Source organism: Mugil cephalus, chromosome 15 (assembly GCF_022458985.1).
Source record: "Mugil cephalus isolate CIBA_MC_2020 chromosome 15, CIBA_Mcephalus_1.1, whole genome shotgun sequence".
Lineage (NCBI taxonomy): Eukaryota > Metazoa > Chordata > Actinopteri > Mugiliformes > Mugilidae > Mugil > Mugil cephalus.
In genome coordinates this window covers 24,402,279-24,414,661 of record NC_061784.1, presented here as the reverse complement: position 1 = coordinate 24,414,661, position 12,383 = coordinate 24,402,279, and the positions used below count along the sequence as shown (strand labels likewise).

At 43.0% G+C, this 12,383-nt stretch overlaps 1 protein-coding gene across 1 annotated transcript; it reads right to left on the bottom strand.

Annotated features, from left to right (window-relative positions):
* Nucleotides 1-252: 252 nt before the first annotated feature.
* LOC125021496 (alpha-1A adrenergic receptor-like) lies at nt 253-10,921 on the bottom strand. Its single transcript, XM_047607599.1, has 5 exons — nt 10,279-10,921; nt 8,433-8,684; nt 6,470-6,857; nt 3,009-3,130; nt 253-2,189 (listed from the first exon to the last, which is right to left on the bottom strand). Exons 1-5 carry the CDS (start codon nt 10,567-10,569, stop codon nt 1,932-1,934), a joined length of 1,311 nt encoding a protein of 436 aa, XP_047463555.1. The 5' UTR covers nt 10,570-10,921; the 3' UTR covers nt 253-1,931.
* Between the last annotated feature and the right edge of the window lie 1,462 nt (nt 10,922-12,383).

Sequence of the window (12,383 nt, the reverse complement as noted above, 5' to 3'; positions counted from 1 at the left end):
ATTTTTTTTCCTCTCTATCTCTATCTCTATCTACATCCCCATATAAATATATATTTAAACACATTTAAAATGTTGAATGATGTAGAGTTCTCTATGGAAGAGTATTAGGGCCACCCATGAGAAAAAAAATGAGAGGAGGAAGATTCTTTCCATCATGCACTAGAGAAACATGTCAAAATACCATTTCCAGACTAAAGTGCATGATCGGTAGTTAACCATAATATTATTATTGCAAACTGAACACATCACTGATAGCTGAGACACAGATTTTGAACTGAGAAGGAGTCACTGCAGTAACAAAGCCAACTGAGAAGATGTCAATAGAAACAGGTCAAAGGTCGAAGTTACTGATTCATTTATTGATAGAGAACAGTTCATATATGAAGCAGTGGTAGCAAACGAGACTGTTTTATAACAATATATATAAATTATCTGCCATTAAAGACGCATTCAAGAACCAATACTGGACCAACGATAGGGAAAGCCATCGAAGTAAATGATCAGCATTGAAAAATCAGACTAGAGGGCTAAGATTAGCTTAGCACAAAGACTGGAAGCAGGACGGGATCATGACATATTAGCTTAGCTTAGTTTAGCACAAAGACTGGGATCAGGACATATTAGCTTAGCTTAGCATAAGGACAGGGATCAGGATGTATTAGCTTAGCTGTGGGATCAGGACGTATTAGCTTAGCTTAGCTTAATGCAAAGACTGGAAGAAAGGGATGTTAGCTTAGCTTAGCATAATCTGGAAGCGGGTGTTAGCATATCTGAGCACAAGGATGGGAAAGAGGCGGTGTTAGCTTGGCATAGCACAAATCATCAGCATCATCACTATACATTAGATCATTATATAAATTATTACTTCCTGTTAATGTTGAACACGACAAACAAAATACATCAAATTCTTCTAGGATCAATATTTAAAATCTATAAATGTTTTAGGTGTGTGTGTGTGAGGAGGAGGCGGGGCCACTTGACAGCCACAGTCATTACCTGAGGGGACTTCCTGTCAGGTGAGTGTTGGAAGGAGGGGGGCACATGAGGTAGCAGGTGTGTTAGTGCTGATTCATAGTCGACACTAACGCTAACGCAAACGTATCGTCATGCGTCGGCTGCCATGACGACGACACGTGCCTGCGACTCAAAATGTGTCGACAGATTTTTTGATACGCGACACAGTGAAACGTGTATCACCATTCGTCCCCATGGGAGGCGCTAGTGCACGTAATGCACCTAATATTAACCACATTATTATACAAGAGAAGAAGACTGTTTGAAACATGAAGAACTTTCCCTACACTGGAAAGTTAAATGACACGTTAAATGTCTCCTCGTCCAGGCTTCACAGAGACATAAACTCATCCTGGTCTCTACTATAGGTAAGAGGACGGTCACACCACCGTCTCTTATCGCGTAGCCATTTTGCGACATCACTGGTGACTCTGCTGCCCCCTGTCGTGTGACAGGTGTGTTGCGTTTTCTCTTTGCTTTTCAATGCAACTTGCTGGTTGTTGTTTTAAAATGGTAGTTTATAGCTTTCGCTGTTCCGGTTGCTAACCCAGCCCAGGTTCTTAGCTCCGGGCCCTTTAGCCCAGGTCCAAACTGGGACTGGTAACCTGTTTGGAACCAGTTTAGAACCAATTTTGAACCAGTGTGGAACCAGTTTGGAATCGGTCTGGAACTGGTTTGGCCGGTGCGTAGGTGGCGGAAAAATAAAGAACTCGTGATCAAAAAAGAACTGAGAACCTTCACAGACATAGAGAACTGGTGCTAAGTCGGGCTCTGGCTCCGAACCAGACCTGGAACCAGACCTGGAACCAGACCTGGAACCTGTTTGGTGTAAAAGGGGTAAATGAAAGGAAGTGCGTTTCTTGCGTCGACTACGAATCAGACTCTCAGACTAATCAGACTACTAGTCGCCGTCCTGCTCAGACGACTTCTCTGCTCCCGGAATCCTTAGCGAGTGGGGACGGGCTCAGTCGTCCCCTCGATGGCGTGCCGGGGAGGAGCTCCCGGTGTGGGCGCAGCCTGGAGGCGGCGCAGCGGGGGCTCGGTGTGATGGAGGACAGCGTCTGTTGGCTGGAGGTCAGGAAGGAGGAGGAGCTCTGGTGGTGGTTGTAGTTGTAGCACGCCTGCAAACCCTGACGCTTCCTCCTCCAGTGACAACGCAGGATCCTCAGAAACGCCTGGAGACACGGGACAAGACCTTACTGATGATGATCGGATTAGATTAAACTTTACTCTCATTACACAGGTACAGAGCAACTTAATGTAGTTCACCATCAACCAGAGGTTCAGTCAGAGCACGAATAGTGTGGAATATAAGAGGTGTTGTACAGGTTGGTTTATATATTTACAGATGGAACCTATGAACAAGTGAGTGAGCAGAATATACACAATGAGTGGCTGATACTATGAACATATTCTACAGACGGATTAAATGTAAGTCGACTATAAACAGGAACTAGAACATCATTAATACTAAAGGAAGTGGGCAGAAGATAAATAAGGAGATATTAATACAGATAAAGTGAGCATTAAATAAATAAAGCAGTAGCTACCTAATGTTACTAAACTAGTGCAATATGTAGTACACAGTAAATACAGTGAACATGCAAACAGATTGTTTAAAGCACAAGTATCAAAAATATGGTCTGTGCGCCCAAGAGGGTCTAATCTGGTCTGCAGCAGCATGAATTTGCAGAGCAAAAATTTCCATTTTAGTGGAAATAATTCTTCCTACTTCTTCCTTCTTCCTATAATTCTACCTACTAGTTTAGTCAGAGAAGTGGACTGAAGGATAGTTTATTAAATGTAAACATTCTTCCAATTTACTTTTTCTTCTTCTCACTAAAACAAATGGAAACAATCTGGAGTTGTCGTTACTTACAGGTTATTATTCGGTTCCTACTCCGGCCCCTATGACGTTTTATTGGTGCTGTATGTGGCCTGGGAACTAAAATGAGTGTGGCCCCCTGGTTTAGTTATTAGTTACTGAAGATCACCTGTTTGAACTCGCGGCTGTAGCAGGGGTAGATGATGGGGTTGAGGCAGCTGTTGAAGTAGCCCAGCCAGAAGATGACTTTGAAGAAGGTTTCAGGAGGACGAAGGCTGCTGTTGAATGAGCCTGAAGGACAATGACCCATCAATCAATCAATCAATCAATCAATCAATCAATCACGTAAATAGATAAACATATAAACAGATAAACATATATTATGGAGCCTGGTTTGTTCCGATTCATCTTTCAAGTTCCTCAAACTGGTTCATCCATAGACTGTATATAAATATTGACACCACGTCTCTACTTCCTGGTACTGGTCAAACTAACGCTGTCTGATCAGTACAGTCTGAGGGCGGAGCAACGATATCAATGCCCCTCCCACACTTCCTCCAGACTCACTAGTGTTTTCATTTAATTAATCATACGCTCTGCTCCACCTCCATCAGCAACAAGGAAATGTTGGATTATACACTGAACTTGTTTTTAAAAATAGTTTTTACAACTCTCACGGTCCCACGGGACCTCTTTATGGAGTGACTGACATGGCAACTGGAGGTCACCATTATGTCACATCCTGAACTAAAATTAAACTCATCCAAAAAACTGAAACTTGAACATTCATCAACATTATATTAACTACCTAAAGTAACAGAAAGCACCCTTGATGAAAATTATTTGGCGTGTATTTTAGTGTTTTACTTTGGCCCAAGTCCCACCCACTAACACGGAAGGGGTGGAGCAAGAAGTACAAATACAAGAAGTAGAATACTGATAAATACTGCTAAGTGTTTATTTTATGGAAGAGCAGCGTCTTTGTTTTCACACAGAGTCAGGAGTTCAGTTGAGCTCGAGTCTCAGAGGAGTTGACCTGCAGCTGATCTGCAGCATGTCGGAGGATTTCTGAGGATTTCAGAGGATTTCTTTCTGATGTTGTGCAGGTAGAGCCTCCTGATCAGGTGGATTATTTCTCCCTCAGCATGGACTTGTAAGGCCATCCTTTGCCCCAGGCTGCTGCCTCTGACTATATATGAAGACTGACGTGCACATGAGATCAACATGTGACACATGCCCACGATGCCTCACGGTCCCATTAAAAAACCTCGTATCTCCAAGTTTGGAGATCCTCGCTCCAAACACAGGAAGAAGCTATTTTGGTTGGAGTTTAATAGAGTTGTGTAAATCTGTTCCCAGACTCTGTCTTCAGCTCTGAGCCTGGACGTTTACATGCTGCTCTTCTTCTGTGGTGTTCCCGTCTGCACGTTCATCTATCACTAAAACATCACATATTTCTAACAGCTCTGCAGGATGCCAGTTCTCTATTACCACTAGCTTTTCAGAGTTTAATTGTTTGTTTGTTTTGTTTTTTCCATTTCATTACTTCATGTTTCTACTTTTATTGTCAACTCTTGACGCTTTTGAAACCAGTTCCAGATAAAAGTTTCCACGTTGTTTTAATTACTTTCTTTTAACACCACTAATTATTTTAACATGCTCTGTTTTTATGAGCTCGGCTCCTCTGGAGTTTGTTGAATCAGGAAGTGATCGCAAAAGCAGTAAGACGCTGGAAAGCGAGCAGAATCTAAAGTGTGATGGTAGTGAATAAATGTGTCCTGCAGAGGGCAGTAATACATCAAAGTAGATTAAAAATGGATATAATAAAAACTATAGAAGACAAAGAGAAAGAAAGGAGCAGCTGCTGTTTGTTTCTGGGTCTCAGTGTTGTGTTATGTCTGCAACACGTACAAAAACAGAACAACTCAGGAATAGGTGCCAGTCTTACTGAAAAATTGCAGTTAATCTCTTCTGTGTAATTTTTGCAAAATTTTGTATGTTTGACTCCCCTGGTGTAAGGTCAAGTTGATGATCAGCGGCCTGTTAGATTATTCTCTGCTAAACTGAACTACATTCTCTGCATTTAATGAGAACTGAGTTCTTTCTGAGCAACTGAGATGTTGAAAAATTGGATATATATATATATATATACATATGCACGTACATCACAAATTAGGGGTGTCAAACACATGGTATGTTGGCCAAAAGGTCCAGCCTGGTCCATGGCGGGATGAATTTGCAAACTGTGAAAATTAGAAGTCATTAAGTGGAAATTTTCAATAAACCTGGCACCTATTTGACATTTTGACACTAGGGCCCCGTCCATCTAGTCACAGTCATGGACACAACACAACACTGAGACACAGAACAGAACAGCAGATGGCAGCAATGAGCACAAATTGCACTTATTTTTCTTGAGAAATTTCAGGTTTTTTTTTTTTTTTTTTTTTTTTTTTTTTTTAAAAAAAGGATACTTCAATAAATGTAAACATTTCCATGATGTAATTCTCTGACCTAAAGCCAAGGCAAAAATCTGCGTTATTTATAAGTTATTATATTATGATGTTACTGGTCCGGTCTCTTGAGATCAAATTTGGATGAATGTGGCCCCTGAACTAAAATGAAACAGTTTCATTTAAAGCAGTTGTTCTGTTGCTGTCGTGTTGTCATCTCTTTCTTTTTTTTTTGTTTCTCTGAAGTGGCTGTGATGCTATGTCATGCTACAGCCAGATAGCATCTAGCTAGCATCTAGTTGCAACTGAAACTGTTGTCTCAGAACATTTCCCAGAAGATTTGACGACTTGGACTGATTGTGTAACTGAAATGGTTTCTGGGATACCTGGCCGTACCAAAGTTACCTCTGGACGTGTCCTCGATAAAAGGGACGGGGCCAGAACACATCCTGGGATTCTTTGAGCTGGAACATAACTTGGAAGGAAACTGATGATGATTATAAGAAGAGACGCATCGTCTGAACCGTGACTTTATTTACGTCTGTGTCCTGAGAGACGCTCTCATTTGTGGAGGAAACGTCCACTCAGGGACAAAGTCCTCAGAATTAATGGATGAAGAGCTCAGTAGAAATAAAAACTCAGATCAGCTCCATGAAGGTAAACAAGAGTCTGATCCGCCGGCTCAGTTCAGGATCAGCCTGTTGTGGGAACTTCATCCCAGAAAATAAAGAGTTTAGCTTCCTGTCCTGGTCTGTGAGAAACCTCGGCTCACGTTCTCAGACATGAAGACGTCTCCGACGGCTTAATCAAAATACTCAACGAGGCCTTCACTGTCACTGGGACAAAGCAGCCTCTGGTATTAAGACTGAACCAGAACCAGAACTGGTTCTCTGTCTCTCATGTACAGTAACTGATCTGCTGATGGGGTTAGATTGAACCATGTCCACCACAAGATCATAAAACTGATCCTGAAGGAGAGAATCAAACGCTAAGCAGACGGATCAGGTCTCAGATCAGGTTTCAGATCAGGTCTAGATAGTCAGTTGTGCACTGTCATTGTGTTGTGGCATGTTGTTGTTTGTTGTGTCCTGTCACGCTGTTGTGAAATGTTGCTGTGTTGTGGCATGCTATTGTATCCTGTCATCATGTCATTGTGTGTTGTGTTGTGGTGACGAACCGATGGGCAGAGCCAGGAAGAAGGGCAGCCAGCAGAGGATGAACATGCCGACCACCACCCCCAGGGTCTTGGCCGCCTTCTTCTCTCTGGAGAACTTGAGCAGTTTGACGGCGAGTGCGCTGCGTGACGCTCCGCCCCCCGCGGCGTTGGAGACGGGGCTCAGCTCGTGGACCTGCTGGTTCCTGCAGTGGATCCTCAGCGTGAGCTCGTTGGAGTCCTGCTGCCGCTCCCTCATCACACCGGCCTCCAGGTTCCTGGTGGTGCGCTTGGCCACGACGTAGACTCGGCAATACATGGCCAGGATGACGGCCAGAGGGATGTAGAAGGAGCCCAGCGACGAGAAGAGGGCGTAGAAGGGCTCCTCGGTGATCAGACACACCGTATCGTCCTGCAGGACACATAAACAGCCATCAGGACGTCCCTCAAAGACTTAGAGGACGTTTGGAAACAGGTTGAACCAGTGAGTCCTTGATTTGATTTAATGACGTATAGAGGTGTCCCAATCAAACTTTTTTTGCTCGATAGACATTTTGTTGACGTTTTTTTTTTCTCATCAAACACTAGATTTGTCCATGTACTAGACCAGGACATTCAAACATACGGCCCAGTGTGGCCCGCAGGATGAATTTTCAAACCACAACAATCACATAGTTTGTCAAATAATCTGATACTCATAACTTGTTCACTGGAGTTCGCACTGTTTTAGTAAAAGCTGCCAAAGTAACTCAACATCGAGGCGCAGAAATAAAGTAGATGACAGCAAAGTTGTCAAATTATCAATTTTTAATCAGATTAATCTCAGGGTTGCTGTGAATTAATTGTAATTAATCACAATTAAATCGTCGTATCGTTTAATTTTAATCTATATTAATTAATTTTTTTCATGAGCAAACAGACTCCAGAAAGAAGGAGATATAGCTGCACTTAATGTGTTGATTAAACACCTTCATTAGTTTCAACTTGAAACAACTGTGTATTTTTTTTTTTTTTTTGTCCCTGTTGCTACGGAGACAAACTAACTTGTGGACATTGTCCAACCAGAGGAGAGCTGACGCTTCTTATTGAGAACAGTCTCTCCCAGTGAACAGTGGCTGCAGGAGTGGACACATATTAGCAGCAGCATTGGCAGCTTGTCTTTGTCTTGGTTTGTCTTGGTTTGTCTCCAGCTGTTAGCCGCGTTAGCCCAAGTGCTAGCAGAATCCCCGGCTAACGTATGCTTGGCTTGGTTCATGTGCTGTTTGAAGCTGGAAAGAAAACTGTGATGATACTTTATGTGTCTCCACTGGTCCCTCTTGGTTTCTTTGTCCTCAAATGTCCCATGGAGAGGACCAACGTGCTGTTTAGCGTCTTCCATCTTTATGGGTTGGTTCTGCTGCCTGTCACTACCGGATCAGCTGGTGCTAACGCTAACGCTACTTGGACAAACTTGGACTACCACCGCCACTTCTTACTCAGATTGAATCGTTTAACGCCTTTATCTTTGAAAGTGCTAAAGAACAAAAAACACACCAATATAAAGTCTGACGAGCTTAAATCCAATGCGTTATTTCCTAGTATCGATACAATCGACTGATTACCTTTTAAAGCGATATTAGATCGATGTATGTCGTCCGGAAGGACAACTTGCCGAGCACAGATCGATGTAGTTTGACCATTGGAAAATAAATCGATTCATCGATGTAGTGGATAAATAGTTACACCTCTAATGATGATGCATTAATCCATGTTAAAACTTTAATTTTGACAGCCTTAATGTGAATATGAGGTTATTATTCTATCGTGTTCCTGGTATGGCCTCCTTGAGATCAAACTGGGCTAAATTTGGCCTCTGAACCAAGATACCAAGAACCACTACACACATCTGGAGACCGGAGACCAGAGTCCGGGACATCCGCTAAAGACTAAGCGTCGGCTATAAAGATGTGGATGACCAGAGGTTTAAATGTTTCATGACGTATTTTACCTGAGAGGGCGCTTGCTTCCAGCCGAGCAGCGGCCCGATGGAGATGACGATGGAGAGGATCCAGACGGCCAGCATGGCGAGCAGCGCCCGCCGCTCGGTGACGATGGCGGGATACTGCAGCGGGTAGCGGACGCCGATGTAGCGGTCAATGGAGATGACGCACAGAGACATGATGGATGCCGTGCAGCACAGCACGTCCACCGCCGCCCAGATGTCACAGAAGATCCGACCAAACACCCAGTAGTCCAGGACCTGAGGAACACAGCATTCAGTTTACTTTCAGGTATGTCCTAAAAAATACTTTTGTTTTGTTTGTTTTTTGCCAAAAGGCTGGCAGAGGTGAAGTAAGTGACATGCAGATTGATCGGCTTCCACGCCTTAACCTTAAAAAATCCTGGGCTGCCTCTGCTTTATGTTTTGGGTCCTTGTCCTTCTCTGTTGTGAAGCACTGTCCAATAAACTTTGCTGCATTTGGCTGAATATGAGCATAAAGTATATGACTGTACACTTCAGAATTCATTTGGTTGATTCTGTCTTCTGTCACATCATCAATAAACACTAGTGACCCAGAGCGACCCATTGGAAGCCCTGCATGGCCATGTCTCACACTGTGTCCACCATGTCTCACAGAAGATGTGGCGTGTTTTGGATCATCAGCTGTTCCAAGTCTTCTGCATACTTTCTTCTTCCCATCATTCTGGTCCAGGTTGATCTTAGTCTCCAAAGAACGCTGTTCCAGGACTGTACTGGTGTCTTTTAATGTTTTTTGGCAAAGTCAATCTGGCCTTTCTGTTTATGAGGCTGATTAATGGTTTGCACATCATGCTGAACTTTCTGTATTTACTCACAAAGTCTTCTGTCTATTGTAGACTTAGATACTGATACACCTAATTCCTGGAGAGAGTTCTTCACTCGGGTGGATGTTGTGAAGGGTTTTTCTTCACCATGGAAAGGATCCTGATCATCCAGCCTAAGGATGGTCTGATATAGTCTCATTAAAATATCTCCTTTGACTACAACAGCAACAGCTTCTAAATGCAAATACCACAAATCAACTCCAGACATTTTACCTGCTTAAATGATGAAGGATTAATGAGGCGATAGCGCATGTAATGGCTTTTGAGTCAACTGTCCAATTACTTTGGTCCCTTGAAAAAGAGATGGCTACATATCAGAGAGCTTTAATTCCTAAACCTGTCCTCCAGTTTGGATGTATACACCCTCAAATTACAACTGAGTCTGAACTTTAAACCCATATTGATAATATAACTGTATATTAAACATGTGTTGGTAAACAGCTAGTATAACCAAACTGATAAAGTGTCAGTGTCCAAATATTTATGGACCTAACTGTATATGGCATCAGTAACAATACAAATTGTCTTAAAATACGATCTGAAACCTCCAGAGCAAACATGAAGGCCAGAGAGGGAAACAGGAGCGGAGTGCATTAATTAATTAATTAATTAATTAATCAATGATTCAGTCTATCAATAAATGATATTTCGTCTAATTTCAGTACATAATAAAATCTGATAGTCACAGGTGGTAGAAAAAACTGAGACACAAACCAAGACTGACTCCTGAAAACGACCAAAGGTAATTATGATTATTATGTTTTAGTCTGATTTATCTGCACTTTCTTTCTTTCTTTCTTTCTTTCTTTCTTTCTTTCTTTCTTTCTTTCTTTCTTTCTTTCTTTCTTTCGACTTATTTTATTTTCATTTCATTCATTTATTGACTTTCTTTTCCTTATGTTCCGTCAGTTTTATTCCATTTTCGTTTTGACTACATTTTAACTAACTCATGATAACCAGCTGATCGATCAGCTGGTCCGGACACCGACCTCCAGGGTGGCGGACACCGGCAGCACGGTGGTGCCCAGCAGCAGGTCGGCAATGGCCAGGTTGATGATGAAGTAGTTGGTCGGGACCCGCAGGTGTCGGTTACAAACCACCGCCAGGATCACCAGGATGTTGCCCACGATTGCGAACAAGATGAAGGAGGCGAGGACCAGACCCACCGGAACCGCCCGGGCCAGATCCAGCGGGGCGGAGCGGGCGGAGGAGGAGTTGGAGTCCGGCTGGAGGTCCACGGAGGAGCGATTAGTCCACATCAGAGTCATGGCTGGATCCATAGCAGCTCTCTGGATCTTCTGGTGAGGATGATGAAGCTGCTCGTCATCTAAACTGTGGACACCCGGAGCAGGTGGAGACTCGGGTCCCTCCGGCTCGGTTCGGGTCCACTCGGCTCGGTTCTCCGTCCACGGAGCCTGTGACGGGCTCTTGCCGGCCACTGGAGCTCCTCCTCGGGCTTAGGTCGCGTCTCTGTCCTTTTATGGTCCACGGGTTTAATGTGGGAAAGTTCCGACGGTGAAGTGCAGCTTCTTTCTCTCACGGTGGTCAAGAAACACCCACTCCTCTCTCCCCCTGTCTCTCCTCCTATATATCATCCCTCTCTCTCTCGGTGTGAACACACGAATAATGAAATATATATATAGTTATACATCCTGTCGATCAACACCACCTGTCACCATCCTCTGATAAATGAAAACCATTTGAAATGGTTGAAAAATGAAGATAAAATCCTCCTATTTACATTTAATTCTCACTCCATAGACTGAGACTTGTACTAAGCTGGACTTTATTTACATTTTATTACGTCTCTGCAAAAATTCAGTATGTTCTCAATTTATTTACATTTAATTATAATGTTTGGAAACTGCACCCACCATCAACCCCGACCGCCTCACTGACTCTGACTGAGGTCATAACGACACTGAACGTGATAAAATGTTGCACTTGAATACTCCGCAAAGGCTACAGCAATAACTTTTTACACCAGCAGGTGGCAGTGGTTGGTATTTGTCATTCAAAAGAGGAAACGGGAAGAGCTGCTATTAGCTGGAAGGCTAGGAGGAGCTACTCGTAACTCGGAAGCTAACAAGAGCTACTATTCACTGGGAAGCTGAGAAGAGCTACTATTAACAGGTAAGCTAGGAAGAGCTAGTTTTAGGTGGGAAGTTATGGGAGCTGCTATTAGCTGGAAGGCTAGCAAGAACTAGTATTAGCTGGAAGGCTAGCAAGAACTAGTATTAGCTGGAAGGCTAGAAAACATGTACAAAAATATAGGTTCTTTAAGTGGCGTAGCATTCAGAAGCTAAGAGGCTAACATGCTAACGAGCGTCCAGCTAAATATAGGAAACATAAAGTCACAATAAAAGGACGAGGATGTTGAATATCAACATTTTTCTGAGATATTAAATTATTAAATTAAAACGCCAAGACTTAATGAGGAGTCAAATGAGGTTTAAGGAGAACGTAGGATGAAGTTCTTCATTCAGTGAATCAGTGTGGAGCAGTGAAGCGGTTTGATCTGACGTTGGTTAAATTTAAATCTCCACAGAGTCAGAGAACGAATGAGCTTCAGAGAATCCGGACGGTGTGTGTGATGTGAGGTCGACCAGCTTCATGAGCTGTAACTGAGCCACGGTCTATTTCCAGGTCCTGGACAACGACAACAATGAGCTTGTGGACACAGCGGCGGCCAATCACAGCGCAGAGCCTCAGGTGGGGGGAGACACGTCAGCTGATTGTGTTCAGGAATAAATCAGGACCTTCAAATAAATCATCTCAGATCAGAGCCCAAAGAATTCACACAAGGATAAAAATAGTTCGCTCCAGGTTGTTGTTGACTCACCCACAGTTTATACTTTGCATTAAGTTGGCGTAGAGGCTACGACGTTAATGCTAGCATCATAGTCACACAGAGAACTAGAGCTGTGACTGGTCCGCCTGGTAGCAGTGTATTTCCTCTTTAGTGTTCCAGCTGATTTCATTACAACGAGCCAAAGTTATGTTCTAACTGTTCAACAAGTGTGTTTAGTAATTTTCAGAGAACATAACTACACCAGGATGAGTAATACAGGTTCAAAACAGAACTATCAATATT